This window comes from Anomaloglossus baeobatrachus, chromosome 12 (genome assembly GCF_048569485.1).
Source record: "Anomaloglossus baeobatrachus isolate aAnoBae1 chromosome 12, aAnoBae1.hap1, whole genome shotgun sequence".
Lineage (NCBI taxonomy): Eukaryota > Metazoa > Chordata > Amphibia > Anura > Aromobatidae > Anomaloglossus > Anomaloglossus baeobatrachus.
Window position 1 is genome coordinate 35,252,937 of NC_134364.1, and position 19,499 is coordinate 35,272,435.

The 19,499-nt window shown below is 52.0% G+C and overlaps 1 protein-coding gene across 1 annotated transcript in view; it reads right to left on the bottom strand.

Moving 5' to 3' along the window:
* The window catches only part of ZNF106 (zinc finger protein 106), a 128,590-nt gene that overhangs the window by 62,452 nt on the left and 46,639 nt on the right, over window positions 1-19,499 (bottom strand). Inside the window, exons 8-9 of the mRNA XM_075330745.1 lie at window positions 10,691-11,390; window positions 17-66 (exon numbers count right to left, since the gene is read on the bottom strand). Of these exons, the coding sequence (XP_075186860.1) occupies window positions 17-66; window positions 10,691-11,390 (750 nt within the window). The remainder of the gene's footprint in view (window positions 1-16; window positions 67-10,690; window positions 11,391-19,499) is intronic.

Sequence of the window (19,499 nt, forward strand, 5' to 3'; positions counted from 1 at the left end):
TTCCAAAATGACTCACCGGATGAGATCTTTACTGCACTGCTGGCGTCTCCAGGAGCTTTATCCTCGCTGCAGACAGAGAAAATAGTGGTAAAATCTACATAAGTCATATCCCGAATTATTTAAATGCGCATATACTGTAGGGATTACAAAAATTAAGGCCGCTTTACTCGCAACGACATCACTAACGAGATGTCGTTGGGGGTCACGGAATTCGTGACGCACATCCGGCCTTTTTAGCGACTTCGTTGCGTGTGACACCTACGAGCGACCGCTAACGATGTGAAATACTCACCTAATCGTTGATTGTTGACAATGTTGTTCCTTTCCCAAATATCGTTCCTTGTTCTGGACGCAGGTTGTTCGTCGTTCATGAGGCAGCACACATCGGTACGTGTGACACCCCAGGAATGTTGAACAACACCGTACCTGCATCCTCCGGCAACGAGGTGGGCATGACAGTCATGCGGCTGCTCTCCGCCCCTCCGCTTCTATTGGTGGCCAGATGTGTGACGTCGCTGTGAAGCCACACGAACCGCCCCCTTAAAAAAGAAGGGAATTTTGTTTACTTACCGTAAATTCCTTTTCTTCTAGCTCCTATTGGGAGACCCAGACAATTGGGGTGTATAGCTTCTGCCTCCGGAGGCCACACAAAGTATTACACTTAAAAGTGTAAACCCCTCCCCTCTGCCTATACACCCCCCTGTGCATCACGGGCTCCTCAGTTTTGGTGCAAAAGCAGGAAGGAGGAAACTTATAAATTGGTCTAAGGTAAATTCAATCCGAAGGATGTTCGGAGAACTGAAAACCATGAACCCAGAACAATTCAACATGAACAACATGTGTACACAAAAGAACAACAGCCCGAAGGGAACAGGGGCGGGTGCTGGGTCTCCCAATAGGAGCTAGAAGAAAAGGAATTTACGGTAAGTAAACAAAATTCCCTTCTTCTTTGTCGCTCCATTGGGAGACCCAGACAATTGGGACGTCCAAAAGCAGTCCCTGGGTGGGTAAAAGAATACCTCGGTAATAGAGCCGTAAAACGGCCCCTTCCTACAGGTGGGCAACCGCCGCCTGAAGGACTCGCCTACCTAGGCTGGCATCTGCCGAAGCGTAGGTATGCACCTGATAGTGTTTCGTGAAAGTGTGCAGACTCGACCAGGTAGCCGCCTGACACACCTGCTGAGCCGTAGCCTGGTGCCGCAATGCCCAGGACGCACCCACGGCTCTGGTAGAATAGGCTTTCAGCCCTGAAGGAACCGGAAGCCCAGAAGAACGGTAGGCTTCAAGAATTGGTTCCTTGATCCACCGAGCCAAGGTTGACTTGGAAGCCTGCGACCCTTTACGCTGGCCAGCGACAAGGACAAAGAGCGCATCCGAGCGGCGCAGTGGCGCCGTACGAGAAATGTAGAGTCTAAGTGCTCTCACAAGATCTAACAAGTGCAAATCCTTTTCACATTGGTGAACTGGATGAGGGCAAAAAGAAGGTAAGGAGATATCCTGATTGAGATGAAAAGGGGATACCACCTTAGGGAGAAATTCCGGAACCGGACGCAGAACCACCTTGTCCTGGTGAAACACCAGGAAGGGGGCTTTGCATGACAGTGCAGCTAGCTCAGACACTCTCCGAAGTGATGTGACTGCCACTAGGAAGACCACCTTCTGCGAAAGGCGTGAAAGAGAAATATCTCTCATTGGCTCGAAAGGTGGTTTCTGAAGAGCCGTTAGCACCCTGTTCAGATCCCAGGGTTCTAGCGGACGCTTGTAAGGAGGGACTATGTGGCAAACTCCCTGCAGGAACGTGCGGACCTGCGGAAGCCTGGCTAGATGCTTTTGAAAAAACACAGAGAGCGCCGAGACTTGTCCCTTAATAGAGCAGAGAGACAAACCCTTTTCCATTCCGGATTGAAGGAAGGACAGAAAAGTGGGCAAGGCAAATGGCCAGGGAGTAAAACCCTGATCAGAGCACCAGGATAAGAAGATCCTCCACGTCCTGTGGTAGATCTTGGCGGACGTTGGTTTCCTGGCCTGTCTCATAGTGGCAATGACCTCTTGAGATAACCCTGAAGACGCTAGGATCCAGGACTCAATGGCCACACAGTCAGGTTGAGGGCCACAGAATTCAGATGGAAAAATGGCCCTTGAGACAGTAAGTCTGGACGGTCTGGTAGTGCCCACGGTTGACCCACCGTGAGATGCCACAGATCCGGGTACCACGACCTCCTCGGCCAGTCTGGGGCGATGAGGATGGCGCGGCGGCAGTCGGACCTGATCTTGCGTAATACTCTGGGCAGTAGTGCCAGAGGAGGAAATACATAAGGCAGCCGAAACTGCGACCAATCCTGAACTAATGCGTCTGCCGCCAGAGCTCTGTGATCTTGAGACCGTGCCATGAATGCCGGGACCTTGTTGTTGTGCCGGGACGCCATTAGGTCGACGTCCGGCTTCCCCCAGCGGCAACAGATCTCTTGAAACACGTCCGGGTGAAGAGACCATTCCCCTGCGTCCATGCCCTGGCGACTGAGAAAGTCTGCTTCCCAGTTTTCTACGCCCGGGATGTGAACTGCGGAGATGGTGGAGGCTGTGGCTTCCACCCACAGCAGAATCCGCCGAACTTCCTGGAAGGCTTACCGACTGCGTGTGCCGCCTTGGTGTTTGATGTATGCCACCGCCGTGGCGTTGTCCGACTGAATTCGGATCTGCCTGCCTTCCAGCCACGGCTGGAACGCCTTTAGGGCTAGATACACTGCCCTTATCTCCAGAACATTGATCTGAAGGGAGGACTCTGGCTGAGTCCAGGTACCCTGAGCCCTGTGGTGGAGGAAGACCGCTCCCCACCCTGACAGACTCGCGTCCGTCGTGACCACAGCCCAGGATGGGGGTAGGAATGATTTTCCCTTCGACAAAGAAGTGGGAAGAAGCCACCACTGAAGGGAGGCCTTGGCTGCCCGAGAAAGGGAGACGTTCCTGTCGAGGGACGTCGACTTCCTGTCCCATTTGCGGAGAATGTCCCATTGAAGTGGGCGCAGATGAAACTGCGCAAATGGAACTGCCTCCATTGCTGCCACCATCTTCCCTAGGAAGTGCATGAGGCGCCTCAAGGGGTGCGACTGGGCTCGAAGGAGAGATTGCACCCCTGTCTGTATTGAACGCTGTTTGTCCAGCGGAAGTTTCACTATCGCTGAGAGAGTATGAAACTCCATCCCGAGATATGTCAGCGATTGGGTCGGTGTCAATTTTGACTTTGGGAAATTGATGATCCACCCGAATCTCTGGAGAGTCTCCAGAGCAATATTCAGGCTGTGTTGGCATGCCACCCGAGAGGGGGCCTTGACAAGGAGATCGTCTAAGTAAGGGATCACCGAGTGTCCCTGAGAGTGTAGGACTGCAACCACTGTTGCCATGACCTTGGTGAAGACCCGTGGGGCTGTCGCCAGGCCGAAAGGCAGCGCCACGAATTGAAGGTGTTCGTCCCCGATGGCGAAACGCAGGAAGCGCTGATGCTCTGGTGCAATCGGCACGTGGAGATAAGCATCCCTGATGTCGATTGATGCTAGGAAGTCTCCTTGGGACATCGAGGCGATGACGGAGCGGAGAGATTCCATCCGGAACCGCCTGGTTTTCACGTGTTTGTTGAGCAGTTTGAGGTCCAGAACGGGACGGAAAGATCCGTCCTTTTTTGGCACCACAAACAAGTTGGAGTAAAAACCGTGACCCCATTGCTGAAGGGGAACAGGGATCACCACTCCTTCTGCCTTCAGAGTGCTCACCGCCTGAAAAAGAGCATCGGCTCGCTCGGGGGGCGGAGATGTTCTGAAGAAACGAGTCGGAGGACGAGAGCGGAACTCTATCCTGTAACCGTGAGACAGAATGTCTCTCACCCATCGGTCTTGGACATGTGGCAACCAGGCGTCGCAAAAGCGGGAGAGCCTGCCACCGACCGAGGATGCGGTTTGGGGAGGCCGAAAGTCATGAGGAGGCCGCTTTGGGAGCGGTTCCTCCGGCGGTCTTTTTAGGACGTGACTTAGACCGCCATGAATCAGAGTTCCTCTGACCCTTCTGTGGCCTGTTGGACGAGGAGAATTGAGACCTGGCTGATGGCCGAAAGGACCGAAACCTCGATTGTACCTTCCGTTGTTGAGGTCTGTTTGGTTTGGACTGGGGTAAGGACGAGTCCTTTCCCTTGGATTGTTTAATGATTTCATCCAATTGCTCGCCAAACAGGCGGTCGCCAGAAAATGGCAAACCGGTTAAGAACTTTTTGGAAGCAGAGTCTGCCTTCCATTCACGTAGCCACATGGCCCTGCGGACTGCCACCGAATTGGCGGATGCTACCGCCGAACGGCTCGCAGAGTCCAGGACAGCATTCATGGCGTAGGACGCAAACGCCGACGCCTGAGAGGTTAAGGACACAACCTGCGGAGTAGAGGCACGTGTGACTGCATTACGTCAGGGGGGAAGGGATAACGTGTGTCATTAATGCGCTTAGTAAAGCGCTTATCTGGAAAAGCTCGGTGTTTCTGGACTGTATCTCTGAAGTCGGAGTGATCAAGAAACGCACTCCGTGTACGTTTGGGAAACCTAAAATGGAATTTCTCCTGCTGAGAAGCTGACTCCTCAATCTGAGGAGTTGGAGGAGAAAGATCCAACACCTGATTGATGGACGCTATAAGGTCGTTTACTATGGCGTCCCCTTCAGGTGTATCAAGGTTGAGAGCGGCGTCAGAATCAGAGCCCTGATCTGCCACCTCCGCTTCATCCTCCAGAGAGTCCTCATGCTGAGACCCTGAACACTGTGATGAAGTCGAGGGAAGCTCCCGGCGAGCCCGCTTAGCCGGTCTGGGACTGCGGTCCGTGTCAGAGTCCTCACCGTGGGACCTATGAGTCGCCCCAGGAGCACTTTGCTGAGCCGACCGAGGGGGGTCTGAGGGAAAAGGTTCAACAGTGCCCGGGGCCTGTGTTACAGGTCTGGACTGCAAAGCTTCTAGTATCTTAGCAGACCATTTATCCATAGACTCAGAAAGTTTGTCAGCGAATACTGCAAACTCTGTCCCTGTCACCTGGACAGTGGCAGCAGGTGGTTCCACCTGGGCCGAGGGTCCCACCAGTGGCAGAGGCTCCGGCTGAGTGAGTGTCACAGGGGCCGAGCATTGCACACAATGAGGGTAGGTGGAACCTGCAGGTAGCATAGCCGCACATGAGGTACAGGTTGCAAAGTAAGCCTGTGCCTTGGCACCCTTGCTTTTTGCGGACGACATGCTGTTGTCTCCTCTTAGAGCAATCAGAGAGGGTATATAGCCAAAGCAATAGTGCGGCCGTACAGAGTAAATGTATACAATATAAGCATATAAATATACACTTCGGCACCCAGGGGGGGCAAGCACCTAGTAACAGGTGCGGCTTACCGACCGCCCTCAGCGTTTGTGTGACCACCAGATTCCCTGCCTGGGCCTCCCAGAGCTGTGGAGCTCGTCTCTGAAGTTCTCCAGCGTCAGAAGTGCTGATAGGAATGGCTGCCAGCGTTCTGAGAGGAGGAGGGAGCCGTGGGCGTGCCTTAGAAAGTGCAGGAATCTGGTGCCCCACGGTGCTCAGTGAGGGGGGAGGAGGATACTAAGTATGCTCCAGCCCTCAGCGCTGACGTCCAGTGCAGGGTCCCGCCCTTACCCCTGACTGGCAGGCCCGGGGGCGGGAATATGCGGTACTAGGCCGCAAAAGCCGGGGACTAAAGTTATAAGCGCGGCCGGCAAACAAGCGCGGTCAGCGCGGTCGTCCCGGCGCACAAACACAACCAGCAGCTGCTGCAGCGTCCATTAGACAGGCGCTCTATGCGCCGTCCCCAAGGGGACACAGAGTACCTCAGAGGAGCAGGGCCTGTCCCTGACGATACCCGGTCTCCTGTCCAGCAGCTTCCCCCAGGGGCTGCGGAGGGAGCACGGTCCCAGTGCCTGGTGACCGGTAGGATCCCACTTCACCCAGAGCCCCTAAGGGATGGGGAAGGAAAACAGCATGTGGCTCCAGCCTTTGTACCCGCAATGGGTACCTCAACCTTAACAGCACCGCCGACCAGAGTGGGGTGAGAAGGGAGCATGCCGGGGGCCCTGTTATGGGCCCTCTTTTCTTCCATCCGATATAGTCAGCAGCTGCTGCTGACTAAATTGTGGAGCTTGCGTGCATGTGTGCCTCCTTCAACACAAAGCATAAAAACTGAGGAGCCCGTGATGCACGGGGGGGTGTATAGGCAGAGGGGAGGGGTTTACACTTTTAAGTGTAATACTTTGTGTGGCCTCCGGAGGCAGAAGCTATACACCCCAATTGTCTGGGTCTCCCAATGGAGCGACAAAGAAAAGAGGTTGTTCGCTGACCACAGCAACGTCATTCGGAAGGTAAGTTCGTGTGACGGGTACAAGCGATATTGTTCGCCACGGGCAGCGATTTGCCCGTGACGCACAAACGTCGGGGGCAATCGCTAGCGATGTCGCAGCGTGTAAAGCGGCCTTAAGTTTCTATTTACTTTTAGATAAGGAGTTTGTTCCACTGCTACCACTAAATCCATATGCAAAGGAGGACAAAGTTCTTTTGTCATGTGGAAGCTCTTCCCAAGCCTCTGTCACTCCAGCTCTATCCCTCACACATCGCCGCCACTTCCTGATTGACTGACATCTCCTCTGCGTGAAGACACTCCGTAAAAGAAACTGTCAAGCAAGCTGAAGGCATTGCTGGGCAGATAATAGAGCTGGAGTGACAGAGGCTTGAAAAGAGCTTCCACACGCCGAAAGCACTTCAAACATATTGGTTACAACAGCCATTTTTGGCAAAGGTGGAACGGACTGTCTAGATAAAAGTATGGCTGGACTTGCTTTGAAAGAGCTACATGAACATAGAAAGAGTTTGGGAGGCAAAATCCTGGTGACAAATGGTGTTGCTGCTCCATACAATGCTATGGGAGTTACGTAAAGCCAGTCACTCGGTGGATAGGTGACATTCTTTGTAATGAAACCCTTTAAAAAGGGGGTTGTCCTCCCAGATTAAAGATAGAGCAATGTTCGCTTGGGCATCAAAGAAAAAAAACATAAAGGGGTTGTTCACTACTTTTACACTGATGGCCTATCCTTAGGATACATCATCGTCTGATCGGCCGGGGTCTGACACATGGTACCCTTGCCGATCAGCTGTTCTCGGTGTCGGCAGAGGTAACAGGCCCTGCTCAGTTCAAGAGCTGCCCCGTCTTCTGATAGAGACCGTGGACATTAACAGTTGACGAGACAACTCCATAGTTGAGCATTTCCGGCTGTCTGGTGCCGCCACCTGCAGCGAGGACAGCCGATCGGCGGGGGTGCTTGGTGCTAGACCCCAGTCGTTCTGACATCGATGACCTATCCTAAGGATAGGCCATATACGTAAAAGTAGTGGACAACCTCTTTAACCATTAGACTAGATTTTCAGTTAAGCTTACCCAGTAATGTGACTGGAGGAGGACTTTGCTGTAAGACAAGTTGTCAGACGATCACGTGGTCTCCCCTAACAGCCGGCCCAAGCTCTTCAGATAGGAAGTCATCACTAACCGAGCCATCACTGACCGAGCACCGAGCCATCTGAATAATATATACAGCGGTGGTCATGAGCACTCATTGCCTGCTTGTATTTATCAGCAATGAGGCACAAAAAGTGTGCTGCTCGGTAAACATGAGCAGCAATGTGTCTTTAAGATAGGAGACTGTGACGTTCTGTCTAATAGATCTAATGCAGGGGTGGGCTATTTATTTTCATGAGGGGCTAAATGAGATAGAGACCGTGACTCGTGTGGAGCACTGAACCAATAGACTGAAATGAATTCTCCTCAATATTAATATATTAATTATAATTATCACTTAATATTGAGTAGAATGAAGTATGCTGACATTCCCCTATATACCGTATGAGCCCATATACAGACCCCATATCTATATATATAATTGCCTTATTCTGTCTGTCTGTCTGTCTGTCTGTCTGTCTGTCTGTCTGTCTGTCTGTCTGTCTGTCTGTCTGTCTGTCTGTCTGTCATGCTCCAAAATTGTGTTACGGTGACACAAAGCTGATTGGCCGCTGGGCTCGCCATGGCCCCGCCCCCCACACGGATTGGCCTCTCGCCCCGGCTCTCTTCAGGCCCCGCCCCCCTCACGCAATGCACGCTCGCTCTGGCCCAACTGACACGGAGCTCCGACTCCCAGGTGAGTACACACACACACACATCAGATCACACTCACTCTCACACACACCTCACACATCACATCCACACACTCACAACATCCTGGGATATCGCTTGCTTCTACACCGGCTCCGTCACGATCCCAGCAGCGCCAGACATAACCTTGCGATGCTGGGATCTTGACGGAGCCCGTGAACGCTGGTAACCATTATACACATCGGGTAACTAAGGTCCCTTAGTTACCCAATGTGTATCATAGTTACCAGCGTACACCGGCTCCCGGTACACATGTGCAGGGAGCCGGCATTATACTCCTCTCCCCCCAGGACTACTCCTCCTATTACAGTCCTCCTATTATACTCCTCTCTGAGTATAATAGGAGAACTATTATAGCATGGGGGATGGAGCACGATGGGGTGCACAGCATGGGGGGATGTAGCACGATGGGGAGTGCGCAGCATGGGGGATGTAGCACGATGGGGAGTGCGCAGCATGGGGGATGTAGCATGATGGGGAGTGCGCAGCATGGGGGATGTAGCACGATGGGGAGTGCGCAGCATGGGGGATGTAGCACGATGGGGAGTGCGCAGCATAGGGGATGTAGCACGATGGGGGATGTAGCACGATGGGGGGTGCGCAGCATGGGGGATGTAGCACGATGGGGAGTGCGCAGCATGGGGGATGTAGCACGATGGGGAGTGCGCAGCATGGGGGATGTAGCACGATGGGGAGTGCGCAGCATGGGGGGATGTAGCACGATGGGGAGTGCGCATGGGGGATGTAGCACGATGGGGAGGTGCGCACCTCCCCCCAACACACACACAGGGAACCACAAACACCGCCATACACAGACACCCACACACACAGACAACGCTGCACACACACAACACCAAACACACAAACACCGCGGCATACATAAATATACGCACATACCGCACAACACACACATTGCACAAAACATACCTCCCCCAAAACACACCACACCAACCGCGCAACACACACACACACACACACACAACGCGACAGACACACAGCGCTCCACAAACAACGCAACACACATACAACACCGCTCTCACCCCCCGCCACACCCAGACAACACCCAGAACATGTACAGCGCCCTACACAAACACTTGGTAACTACACACAACATCTATATATATATTATATATATATATATATATATATATATATATATATATATATATATATATATATATATATATATATATATATACAAAAATCATACATGAACTACACAATACGTAAATTCTAGAATACCCGATGCGTAGAATCGGGCCACCTTCTAGTACCCTATAAGTCTACACTGTATGAGCCCATACACAGATTTCACATACCCTACGAGTCTACACTGTATGAGCCCATACACAGACCCCATATACCCTACGAGTCTACACCGTATGAGCTCAGACACAGACCCCATATACTCTACGAGTCTACACCGTATGAGCCCATACACAGACCCCATATACCCTATGAGTCTACACCGTATGAGCCCATACACAGACCCCATATACCCTATAAGTCTACACCGTATGAGCCCATACACAGAACCCATATACCCTACGAGTCTACACCGTATGAGCTCAGATACAGACCCCATATACTCTACGAGTCTACACCGTATGAGCCCATACACAGACCCCATATACCCTACGAGTCTACACTGTATGAGCCCATATATAGACCCCATATACCCTACGAGTCTACACTGTATGAGCCCATATACAGACCCCATATACCCTACGAGTCTACACCGTATGAGCCCATACACAGACCCCCATATATCCTACGAGTCTACACCGTATGAGCCCATACACAGACCCCATATATCCTACAAGTCTACACCGTATGAGCCCATACACAGACCCCATATATCCTACAAGTCTACACCATATGAGCCCATATACAGACCTCATATACCCTACAAGTCTACACCGTATGAGCCCATACACGAATTCCATATACCCTACGAGTCTACACCATATGATCCCATATACAGACCCCATATACCCTATGAGTCTACATTGTATAGAGTCCATACACAGACCTCATATACCCTACGAGTCTACACCGTATGAGCCCACACAGTCCCCCTATAAGACAGGAGAATCTAAGGTATAATGTTTCTTAGTGTGGACAGAATCAAGTAGGTGATGGAGATAGATCACGATTATCAGAAAAGACATCTTGGCACAACATTAAATGTTGCCGTTTTCAGGTCTCGAGACTGCCAGGGAGAAGGAGGGTTAGAGTCAAAAGTGAAAATCGAGTCTGATGGGTACTGTTCTTGTATGATGCCAAAACAAACAGTGTGCTTTCCACTTATATGACAGGACAATCCTTATCTAGCAATGCACAACTGTAGTGACTACTCTTATAAATGTTTGATGCACGGAACAATGAAAAAACATGGTGCCAATAGTAGATAAAGATAGCAAGAATACTGTTTAGGAGGACATTTCGATTTTTATTTTACATACCACTCACCTTCTTGAATAGTTTGTGCTGAGTTCACTGGTCGATGTTACTTCATTATTGATTTCGATACAGCTTGAGCACACCAAGTCCCCGAGGTCAGTTTTAGATGGGCTGTCTGGCTTCTGGTCATCAGATTGGGAGTCTATCTCCACCACCTCAAAGCGTGGATTCCTTACTTCCATCACTTCAATGTTGGAATCGCTGTCCTCCCGGTTGTGCTCGGCTTCCAGCGACGCAGTGTCACCCTCTTGTTCTACAGAAGTAGAAGTGCTGACGACGGTGTCTTTAGATGTTCTCGAACACTTCATCTTTCTCACGAGCTTGCAGGTGTCAAAATCTTGCTCGGTGTCACTATTTTCAGGTATATGTGCAGCTCTTAAAGTTTTCTTCTTGCGCAATTTTTTCTTTTTTTTCCCTGTATTTGTCTCAATCGTGATGAGGGTCGTCCCCCCATGCTTGGCAGGGAGAGTTGAACAAGTGGTCTCTTTTGTTGACCGGGTCAATGTAGCTTGGCCTTGTTGGAGACTCTGAAAGGGAGCTGGTAGGTTTTCCGCGCTGTCAGAGTCCGTTCTGTGAGAGCCAGATACGAGTGGTGATGTAGCAGTGGACACACTTGTTTTACCAATAGGTGGAAATGTGCAGGTTAATTCGGAAAGAGACATTGAGGCTGTAATGATCGGATACAGCAATGCGTTTTCACTACTATCACCTAAAAATAACAAATCATTGTGGTTTACAATTTAGACTTGATGGTAGTTTAGTAATAACATCTGACACACATAATATAGAGTGATTTATGGCAGTAATTAAAGCTGGGACTGTGTGGAGAGACATGTGGGGGTCAGCACTACGCAAATGGTCTATCTGCTAAGAGGGAAAGAAGGGAATTTTGTTTACTTACCGTAAATTCCTTTTCTTCTAGCTACTATTGGGAGACCCAGACAATTAGGTGTATCGCTTCTGCCTCCGGAGGCCACACAAAGTATTACACTGAAAAGTGTAACCCCTCCCCTCTGCCTATACACCCTCCCGTGGATCACGGGCTCCTCAGTTTTGGTGCAAAAGCAGGAAGGAGGAAACTTATAAATTGGTCTAAGGTAAATTCAATCCGAAGGATGTTCGGAGAACTGAAAACCATGAACCAAAAGAACAATTTAACATGAACAACAAGTGTACACAAAAGAACAACAGCCCGAAGGGAACAGGGGCGGGTGCTGGGTCTCCCAATAGGAGCTAGAAGAAAAGGAATTTACGGTAAGTAAACAAAATTCCCTTCTTCTTTGTCGCTCCATTGGGAGACCCAGACAATTGGGACGTCCAAAAGCAGTCCCTGGGTGGGTAAAAGAATACCTCAATAAAAGAGAGCCGAAAACGACCCCTTCCTACAGGTGGGCAATCGCCGCCTGAAGGACTCGCCTACCTAGACTGGCATCTGCCGAAGCATAGGTATGCACTTGATAGTGTTTCGTGAAGGTGTGCAGACTAGACCAGGTAGCTGCCTGACACACCTGCTGAGCCGTAGCCCGGTGTCGCAATGCCCAGGACGCACCCACGGCTCTGGTAGAATGGGCTTTCAGCCCCGAAGGAAGAGGAAGCCCCAAAGAACGGTAGGCTTCAAGAATCGGTTCCTTGATCCACCGAGCCAAAGTTGACTTGGAAGCCTGGGAACCCTTACGCTGGCCAGCGACCAGGACAAAGAGCGCATCTGAACGGCGCAGTGGCGCCGTACGAGACACGTAGAGCCGGAGTGCTCTCACTAGATCAAATGAATGCAAATCCTTTTCACACTGGTGAACTGGATGAGGGCAAAATGACGGTAAGGAGATATCCTGATTGAGATGAAAAGGAGATACCACCTTAGGGAGAAACTCCGGGACAGGACGCAGAACCACCTTATCCTGGTGAAAAACCAGGAAAGGGGATTTGCATGACAGCGCTGCAAGCTCCGACACTCTTCGGAGTGAGGTAATTGCCACAAGAAATGCCACCTTCTGCGAAAGACGTGATAAAGAGACATCCCTCAGCGGCTCGAAAGGTGGTTTTTGAAGAGCCATTAGCACCCTGTTAAGGTCCCAGGGTTCCAGCGGACGCTTGTAGGGTGGAACTATGTGGCAAACTCCCTGCAGGAACGTGCGGACCTGCGGAAGCCTTGCCAGGCGCTTTTGAAAAAATACTGAGAGCGCCGATACTTGTCCCTTGAGAGAGCCGAGTGACAAACCCTTGTCCATTCCGGATTGAAGGAATGAAAGAAAAATGGGTAAGGCAAAAGGCCAGGGAGTAAAACCCTTATCAGAGCACCAGGACAAGAAGATCCGCCACGACCTGTAATAGATCTTGGCGGACGTTGGTTTCCTGGCCTGTCTCATAGTGGCAATGACATCCTGAGATAACCCCGACGACGCTAGGAGCCAGGACTCAATGGCCACACAGTCAGGTTGAGGGCCGCAGAATTCAGATGGAAAAACGGCCCTTGTGACAGCAGGTCTGTGCGGTCTGGAAGCGTCCACGGCTGACCCACCGTGAGATGTCACAGATCCGGGTACCACGACCGCCTCGGCCAATCTGGAGCGACGAGAATGGCGCGACGACAGTCGGATCTGATCTTGCGTAACACTCTGGGCAACATCGCCAGAGGAGGAAACACATAAGGGAGTCGAAACTGCGACCAATCCTGAACTAACGCGTCCGCCGCCAGAGCTCTGTGATCTTGAGACCGTGCAATGAAGGCCGGGACCTTGTTGTTGTGCCATGATGCAATGAGATCGACGTCCGGCGTTCCCCAGCGGCGACAGATCTCTCGAAACACGTCTGGGTGAAGAGACCATTCCCTCGCATCCATGCCCTGACGACTGAGAAAATCTGCTTCCCAGTTTTCTACGCCCGGGATGTGAACTGCGGAGATGGTGGAGGCTGTGGCTTCCGCCCACAGCAGAATCCGCCGGACTTCCTGGAAGGCTTGACGGCTGCGCGTGCCGCCCTGGTGGTTGATGTACGCGACCGCCGTGGCGTTGTCCGACTGTATGCGGATCTGCCTGCCCTCCAGCCACCGATGGAACGCCTTTAGGGCTAGATACACTGCCCTTATCTCCAGAACATTGATCTGAAGGGAAGACTCTATCGGAGTCCAGGTTCCCTGAGCCCTGTGGTGGAGAAAAACCGCTCCCCACCCTGACAGGCTCGCGTCCGTCGTGACCACAGCCCAGGATGGGGGCAGGAAGGATTTTCCCTGCGATAGAGAAGTGGGAAGAAGCCACCACTGAAGAGAGGTTTTGGCTGCAAGGGAAAGAGAGACGTTCCTGTCGAGGGACGTCGACCTCCTGTCCCATTTGCGGAGAATGTCCCATTGGAGTGGGCGCAGATGGAACTGCGCGAAGGGCACTGCCTCCATTGCTGCCACCATCTTCCCCAGGAAGTGCATGAGGCGCCTCAAGGGGTGTGACTGACCCCGAAGAAGAGATTGCACCCCTGTCTGCAGCGAAAGCTGTTTGTCCAGCGGTAGCTTGACTACCGCTGAGTGAGTATGAAACTCCATCCCGAGGTAAGTCAGTGATTGGGTCGGTGTCAACTTGGACTTTGGGAAGTTGATGAGCCACCCGAACTGCTGGAGAGTCGCCAGAGCGACGGTCAGGCTGTGTTGACACGCCACCTGGGAGGGAGCCCTGACTAGGAGATCGTCTAAGTAAGGGATCACCGAGTGGCCCTGAGAGTGTAGGACCGCCACAACGGATGCCATGACCTTGGTGAAGACCTGTGGGGCTGTCGCCAGGCCGAAAGGCAGTGCCACGAACTGAAGGTGTTCGTCCCCGATGGCGAAACGCAGGAAGCGTTGATGTTCGGGTGCGATCGGCACATGGAGATAAGCATCCTTGATGTCGATTGATGCTAGGAAGTCTCCTTGTGACATCGAAGCGATGACCGAGCGGAGAGATTCCATCCGAAACCTTCTGGTGCTCACATGCCTGTTGAGCAGTTTGAGGTCCAGAACGGGACGGAATGATCCGTCCTTCTTTGGCACCACGAACAAGTTGGAGTAGAAGCCGTGACCATGTTCCTGAGGGGGAACGGGAATCACCACTCCTTCTGTCTTCAGAACGCCCACAGCCTGAAAAAGTGCGCCGGCCCGAGATGGGGGCGGAGATGTTCTGAAGAAACGAGTCGGAGGACGAGAGCTGAACTCTATCCTGTAACCGTGAGACAGAATGTCTCTCACCCATCGGTCTTGGACATGTGGCCACCAGGTGTCGCAAAAGCGGGAGAGCCTGCCACCGACCGAGGATGCGGTTCGGGGAGGCCGAAAGTCATGAGGAGGCCGCCTTGGAGGCAGTGCCTCTGGCGGTTTTTTGGGGGCGTGACTTAGACCGCCACGCATAGGAGTTCCTCTGGCCTTTCTCTGGCCTGTTGGACGAAGAGGATTGGGACTTGGCTGAGGGCCGAAAGGACCGAAACCTCGGCTGTATTTTCCGTTGCTGAGGTCTCTTCGGTTTGGACTGGGGTAAGGACGAGTCCTTTCCCTTGGATTCCTTAATAATTTCATCCAATCGTTCGCCAAACAATCGGTCGCCAGAAAACGGCAAACCGGTTAAGAACTTCTTGGAAGCAGAGTCTGCCTTCCATTCGCGTAGCCACATGGCCCTGCGGACTGCCACCGAATTAGCGGATGCTACCGCTGTACGGCTAGCAGAGTCCAGGACGGCGTTCATGGCGTAGGACGAAAAAGCCGACGCCTGAGAAGTCAAGGACGCAACTTGCGGAGCAGAGGTACGTGTGACCGCATTAATCTCAGACAGACAAGCTGAGATAGCTTGGAGTGCCCACACGGCTGCAAAGGCCGGGGCAAAAGACGCGCCTGTGGCTTCATAGATGGATTTCACCAGGAGCTCTATCTGCCTGTCAGTGGCATCCTTGAGCGATGAGCCATCTGCAACTGATACTACAGATCTAGCCGCCAGTCTAGAGACTGGAGGATCCACCTTGGGACATTGAGCCCAACCCTTAACTACGTCAGAGGGGAAGGGGTAACGTGTGTCATTAAGGCGCTTAGTAAAGCGCTTGTCCGGAAATGCTCTGTGCTTCTGGACAGCATCTCTGAAGTTAGAGTGATCGAAAAACGCACTCCGTGTACGTTTGGGAAACCTAAACTGGTGTTTCTCCTGCTGCGAAGCCGACTCCTCTATAGGTGGAGGTGGGGGAGAAAGATCTAGCACCTGGTTGATGGACGATATAAGATCATTTACTAAGGCGTCCCCCTCAGGTGTATCAAGATTGAGGGCAACGTCAGGGTCAGAGCCCTGAGCTGCGACGTCCGCCTCGTCCTCCAGAGAGTCCTCAAGCTGAGACCCCGAGCAGCGTGAGGAAGTCGGGGAAGATTCCCAGCGAGCCCGCTTAGCCGGTCTGGGACTGTGGTCCGTGCCGGAGTCCTCCACGTGAGACCTAGGGGCCACCCCGGGAGCACGCTGCGGCGCAGACCGAGAGGGGCCTGGAGGCGATGATCCAACAGTGCCCGGGGCCTGTGTAAGGACCGGTCTGGACTGCAAGGCTTCTAGTAGCTTGGCAGACCATTTGTCCATAGACTGAGCCATGGATTGTGAAAGCGACTCAGAGAGTTTTTCAGCAAAAACTGCAAACTCTGACCCTGCCGCCTGGACAGTGGAAGCAGGAGGGTCTGCCTGAGCCGAGGGGTCCACTAGTGACCGAGGCTCCGGCTGAGCAAGTGCAACAGGGGTCGAGCATTGCTCACAGTGAGGGTAGGTGGAACCCGCAGGTAACATAGCCCCACAAGAGGTACAGGTTGCAAAAAAACCCTTTGCCTTAGCGCCCTTGCTCCTTGTGGACGACATGCTGTTGTCTCCTAGGAGAGTGATCACTGAGGGTATATAGCCAAAAGTAAACAACCCGGCCGAACAGAGAAAATATATATATATATACTCCGGCACCCTAGGGGGACCAGCACCGGGTGACCGGTGTGGCTTACCGACCGCCAAAAGCGGAGTGTGTGTCCACCAGATTCCCTGCCTTAGGTCTCCCAGAGCTGCAGAGCTCGTTCCTGAAAATCCTCCACCGGCAGAATGTGTGTAAAAATGGCTGCCGGAGTTCTCAGGGGAGGAGGGAGCCGTGGGCAGCGACTAGCAAAGTGCGGGAATCTGGGGCCCACAGTGATCAGTGAGGGGGGGGGAGGAAACATAAAGTATGCTCCAGCCCTCACTGCCGACGTCAGGTCGACCGTCCCGCCCTTACCCCTGACTGGCAGGCCCGGGGGCGGGAGTTATGGTACTAGGCCGCAATGAAGCCGGGGACTAAATTTAATACCGCGGCCGACAAACAGGCTCGGTCGGCGCGGAAGTCCCGGTCTTCACAACCCAGCAGCTGCTGCAGCGTCTGTGAAACAAGCGCTCCATGCACAGTCCCCATGGGGACACAGAGTACCGTTAGATGCAGGGCCCTGTCCCTGAGGATACATAGACTCCTGTCCGGCAGATTCCCACAGGGAAATGGATGACCGGTCAGGATCCCACTTCTCCCAGAGCCTCTAAGGGATGGTGAAGGAAAACGGCATGTGGCTCCAGCCTCTGTACCCGCAATGGGTACCTCAACCTTAAGGCTATGTTCACACTAGAAAAATGATTTTTCTTAAGAAATTTCTTAAGAAATTTCTTAAGAGTGAAGGATTAGTGCACCTGCATTAAAAAACGCATCAAAAACGCACCTGCGTTTTTGCCGCGTTTTCGGTGCGTTTTTGGTGCGTTTTCGGTGCGTTTTTACCGCTGGTTGCTCCCTGCGTTATTGTGCCAATTATCTATGGCAAAAAACGCAGTTAGCTGCAGAAAAGAAGTGACATGCTCATTCTTTTTCTTAAGAAAATCTACTGAAAGAATTTTCTTAAGAAAAAAACGCAGTGTGCGCACAGCTAATTTTTTTTTGCCATAGGTTTTGCTGGGGAATGTCTGCAGAAAGGTTACAAGAATTTCTCAAGAAATTTCTGCAGCAAAAACGGACCCAAAACGCAGGTAAAAAACGCAGTGTGTGAACATAGCCTAACAGCACCGCCAACGTAGTGGGGTGAGAAGGGAGCATGCCGGGGGCCCTGTGGGGGCCCTCTTTTCTTCCAACCGATAAAATCAGCAACTGCTGCTGACTAAAATGGGAATGCATGAGTGGATGTGTGCCTCCTTCCACACAAAGCATAAAACTGAGGAGCCCGTGATCCACGGGAGGGTGTATAGGCAGAGGGGAGGGGTTACACTTTTCAGTGTAATACTTTGTGTGGCCTCCGGAGGCAGAAGCTATACACCCAATTGTCTGGGTCTCCCAATGGAGCGACAAAGAAACAATTCATTCCTTTTAACTATATACAGGGTGTAACTAAATCCTAGGAGCCCAAGAGCACATTATTAATCTGGCACACCTATCCTTCACACCGCCATACATAGCACACATCTCCTGTATGCAGCACGTGCCATTTTTTCATAGATAAGTTAAATAATACACCCAGACCAAGCCAAAAATACCCACAAAAAGAAGGGAATTTTGTTACTTACCGTAAATTCCTTTTCTTCTAGCTCTTATTGGGAGACCCAGACGATCGGGGTATAGCTACTGCCCTCTGGAGGCCACACAAAGCACTACATTAAAAGTGCAAGGCCCCTCCCCCTCTGGCTATACCCCCCCCGTGGTATCACGGGTTCTCCAGTTTTAGTGCCAAAGCAAGAAGGAGGAAGCCAATAACTGGTTTAAACAAATTAACTCCGAATAACATCGGAGAACTGAAAAACCGTTCAACATGAACAACATGTGTACCCGCAAACAACAAAAAAACATCCCGAAGGACAACAGGGCGGGTGCTGGGTCTCCCAATAAGAGCTAGAAGAAAAGGAATTTACGGTAAGTAACAAAATTCCCTTCTTCTTCAGCGCTCTATTGGGAGACCCAGACGATTGGGACGTCCAAAAGCTGTCCCTGGGTGGGTAAATAAATACCTCATGTTAGAGCTGCAAAACAGCCCTCCCCTACGGGGGTGTCACTGCCGCCTGCAGGACTCTTCTACCTAAGCTGGCATCCGCCGAAGCATAGGTATGCACCTGATAATGCTTGGTGAAAGTGTGCAGACTGGACCAGGTAGCTGCCTGGCACACCTGTTGAGCCGAAGCCTGGTGACGTAATGCCCAGGACGCACCCACGGCTCTGGTTGAGTGGGCTTTTAGCCCTGAAGGAACCGGAAGCCCCGCAGAACGGTAGGCCTCTAGAATTGGTTCTTTGATCCATCGAGCCAGGGTGGCTTTAGAAGCCTGCAACCCCTTGCGCGGACCAGCGACAAGGACGAAAAGTGCATCGGCACGGCGTATGGGCGCCGTGCGGGAAATGTAGATTCTGAGTGCTCTCACCAGATCTAGCAAACGTAAGTCCTTTTCATACCGGTGAACCGGATGAGGGCAAAAAGAAGGCAAGGAAATATCCTGATTAAGATGAAAAGAGGATACGACCTTAGGAAGAAACTCCGGAATGGGGCGCAGCACAACCTTGTCCTGGTGGAACACCAGGAAGGGAGCCTTGGATGACAGAGCTGCCAGCTCAGACACTCGCCGAAGCGATGTGATCGCAACAAGAAACGCCACTTTCTGCGACAGCCGAGAAAAGGAAACTTCCTTCAGAGGCTCGAAGGGCGGCTTCTGGAGAGCAACTAGTACCCTGTTCAGATCCCATGGATCTAACGGTCGCTTGTACGGGGGCACAATATGACAGACCCCCTGCAGGAACGTGCGCACCTTAGGAAGACGTGCTAGACGCTTCTGAAAAAACACGGATAGTGCCGAAACTTGCCCTT